Below are 2,558 nucleotides of genomic sequence, written 5' to 3'. Positions count from 1 at the left end.
TAGAAAAGAAAAAGGCCGCTCTAGCTTCGGTGACTTCCACTCCGAGTGTTGCCATCGGTAACAAATGAATTGTTAACCGTAAAGAACCGGTAGTATATAATAATTTTACAGGGATCAGAACCATTCATAAGATATTCAGAGTTGTGATTAAGCTGATGACTGATGTTGATAGTAAAAAGTCGACGTTAATGTTACATGGGTTGAAAAATTCTACCCTTTGTCGGAGGGAATGGAACGGAATCGTTCTTGTACATATTTCTGCCTTCTATAAAGCTAAGGTACACGATTGCGTACTCTCCAAAAAAAAAGAATCAGTCTCTGTTTTGGAGAATGCAGGGAGGGAACCGGTCTCTGTCCAAAGGAAAAATGGAACGAGTAGGAGGCAGCGCAGTTGCGCAAGTGGTGAACAAAACATTGTGGTCAAAACACTCAAGCTCTCGCCTGATCAATTATGTCACGCACACATACATGATTTTCCTGTACATGCATCGAAACGAAAACGAAAACGAAAACGAAACGATGGAAATGAGATATTTTCCTGGAACCGACGCCCTGCCGACTAACGAAAGAATTGTTTGTCTCTACAGTACAAAACTAAATTTACTGCGCGATTTGGTCATGACGGGCTCGCGACGGGGCAGTTGCCGTACGCCATGCTCCGGCCGACGTCCGCCGGCGCGGCGGGGTCGACGCCGAGCTCCCGGGCGCGGTTCACGTACTCCTTCTTCACGTTCCCCTTCTGCAGCTGCAGCAGGCGTATCACGCTGCGCCGCGCGTCGTACCGGAACGGGTGCCCCGTCGCGGTGAACCCGTCGATGAGGTGCAGGTACGCCTCCAGGTCGTGCCGGCTCGCCGGGCCCACGTCGGGGCGCAGGCACGGCGAGTTCTTGCTGTCGATGCGCAGCTCCGCGCCCACGTGCTGGTACTGCTCCTTGCTCAGCGGCAGCCGCGGCGCCACGCCGGGCACCTTGGTCACCATGTCGCCGGCGTTGACGATGCGGAGGACGTTGACCTTGCCGCTCTGCTTCAGCTTGTCCACGAACGCGGCGTTGCCCACCTTCGGGCCGCCGAAGGAGACCACGGCGACCGGCGGCGCGTCGGGGACGGTCGTGGCGATCTCGTCGGCCACCAGGAGCGCCAGCGCGCCGCCGAGGCTGTGCCCGACGATCGTGATGCTCAGCTCCTCGCCCTTGTACTTCTCCATGAGGCGTCTCACCTCGTCCATCACGTCCTCCGAGAGGCTCTTCACCTTTTCCCCGGCCGTCTTGTAGAGGCTCCGGAACCCGCGGGCCACCTTGGGGTCCTCCGGTCCGGCTTGCTTGCCCTCGCCGGGCTCGCCGTCGAGGGGCACGAGCGAGGCGCGCAGGTTCTCGGCCCACTCGAGGCAGGTGGCCGTCCCGCGCAGCACGATGGCGATGTCGCGGCGGCCCATGCGGGCGACCTCCCGCTCGGACTCGCACACGGCGACGTAGCCGATCCAGTTGGACTGCTGCGTCAGCCACTCGGGGGTGTTGGGGCGCTTGGCCCACGGCGGCATGGACAGCGCGGAGGTGGCGAAGAGGCTGCGCGTGGGGCGGTAGGAGCGGTCCGGGAGCATGAGGCCCCGGTGCCTCGCCGCCGCGGTGGGCAGCGAGTGGAAGGCCTGGTAGGCCGCCTGCACGAAGTCGCCGTAGCGGAGGAGCTCGCGGCGGAGGTCGGAGTCGAGCGGGTCGAGGAGACCTGCCCACCCACCCTCCCCGTGGAGGGCGCGCCACCGGGGCCCGATGGTGCTCCGCGGGGAGGCGCGCGGGGAGTCGGCCGAGAGGAGCTGCTGCATGTGCATGAGGCTGCGCGGCGACATGTGCTCGTCCGCGGCCATGCGCGCCCGCATGCCGGGCATGGGCACGAAGAAGGAGAGGTTGAGCGCGTTGAGCAGGCCGTGCCGGATGTTGAGCGGCTCCTGCTCGCTCTCCTGCTCCTGCTTGCTGCTGGGCGGCCCCGCCTGGCTCGGCGTCCTCGGCGGCTTCCCGAGCACGCGGTCAAGGTTGGCGATGTGCGCCCTCGCGCCGTCCGCGGCGGGCGAGGCCCCGGACCCGGCGGCGCGCAGCGCCTGCGAGCTCGGGTTGAGCGGCGACTGCTCGCGGCGCGGCGCCGTGCGCTGCGGGGAGGCGTGGTGCGGCGCGTGGTGCACGGGCGCGTGCACCGCCGCGGTGGCGGCTCCGGTGACGGCCGCGGCAATTGACATCGGCTCCTCCGTCAACAACAGGTTATAATTCTGTAGCAGGATCACCTACTCGATCGCAGGCGCCTCCGATTCCGAGCTACGACTAGAAATGAAGCGAGATGACAGACACAGCACGTCTGGGCGGGGCTATATAGCGGGAGGGGGAAGAGTCCAGACTCCAGACTCCAGACCGCAGCGCCCCGCGGGTCAATTATTAATTGATGCAGCGTAGTGGTTGGTCACAAGTTGCCATGCGCTTTGACGTCGCGATGCCATGGCCACCCAAGCACGCGACAAGGTCGCCGGTGCGCTGGCCCGCGCACAGAGAGAGACCCGGCGGGAGCCAGCCCACCGC

At 63.6% G+C, this 2,558-nt stretch overlaps 1 protein-coding gene across 1 annotated transcript; it reads right to left on the bottom strand.

Annotated features, from left to right (window-relative positions):
• Positions 1-403: 403 nt before the first annotated feature.
• LOC125513927 (phospholipase A1-Ibeta2, chloroplastic-like) lies at positions 404-2,358 on the bottom strand. Its single transcript, XM_048679140.1, has one exon. The coding sequence runs from the start codon at positions 2,222-2,224 to the stop codon at positions 617-619; it is 1,608 nt and encodes a 535-aa protein (XP_048535097.1). The 5' UTR covers positions 2,225-2,358; the 3' UTR covers positions 404-616.
• Between the last annotated feature and the right edge of the window lie 200 nt (positions 2,359-2,558).

The sequence above is a fragment of the Triticum urartu genome, chromosome 6 (assembly GCF_003073215.2).
Source record: "Triticum urartu cultivar G1812 chromosome 6, Tu2.1, whole genome shotgun sequence".
Taxonomy (NCBI): domain Eukaryota; kingdom Viridiplantae; phylum Streptophyta; class Magnoliopsida; order Poales; family Poaceae; genus Triticum; species Triticum urartu.
This window is presented reverse-complemented; position numbering and strand designations above follow the sequence as displayed.

What these genes read in the sequence shown, in the direction of transcription:
- LOC125513927 (XM_048679140.1), bottom strand. Translation starts at nt 2,224, where the DNA reads ATGTCAATTGCCGCGGCCGTCACCGGAGCCGCCACCGCGGCGGTGCAC.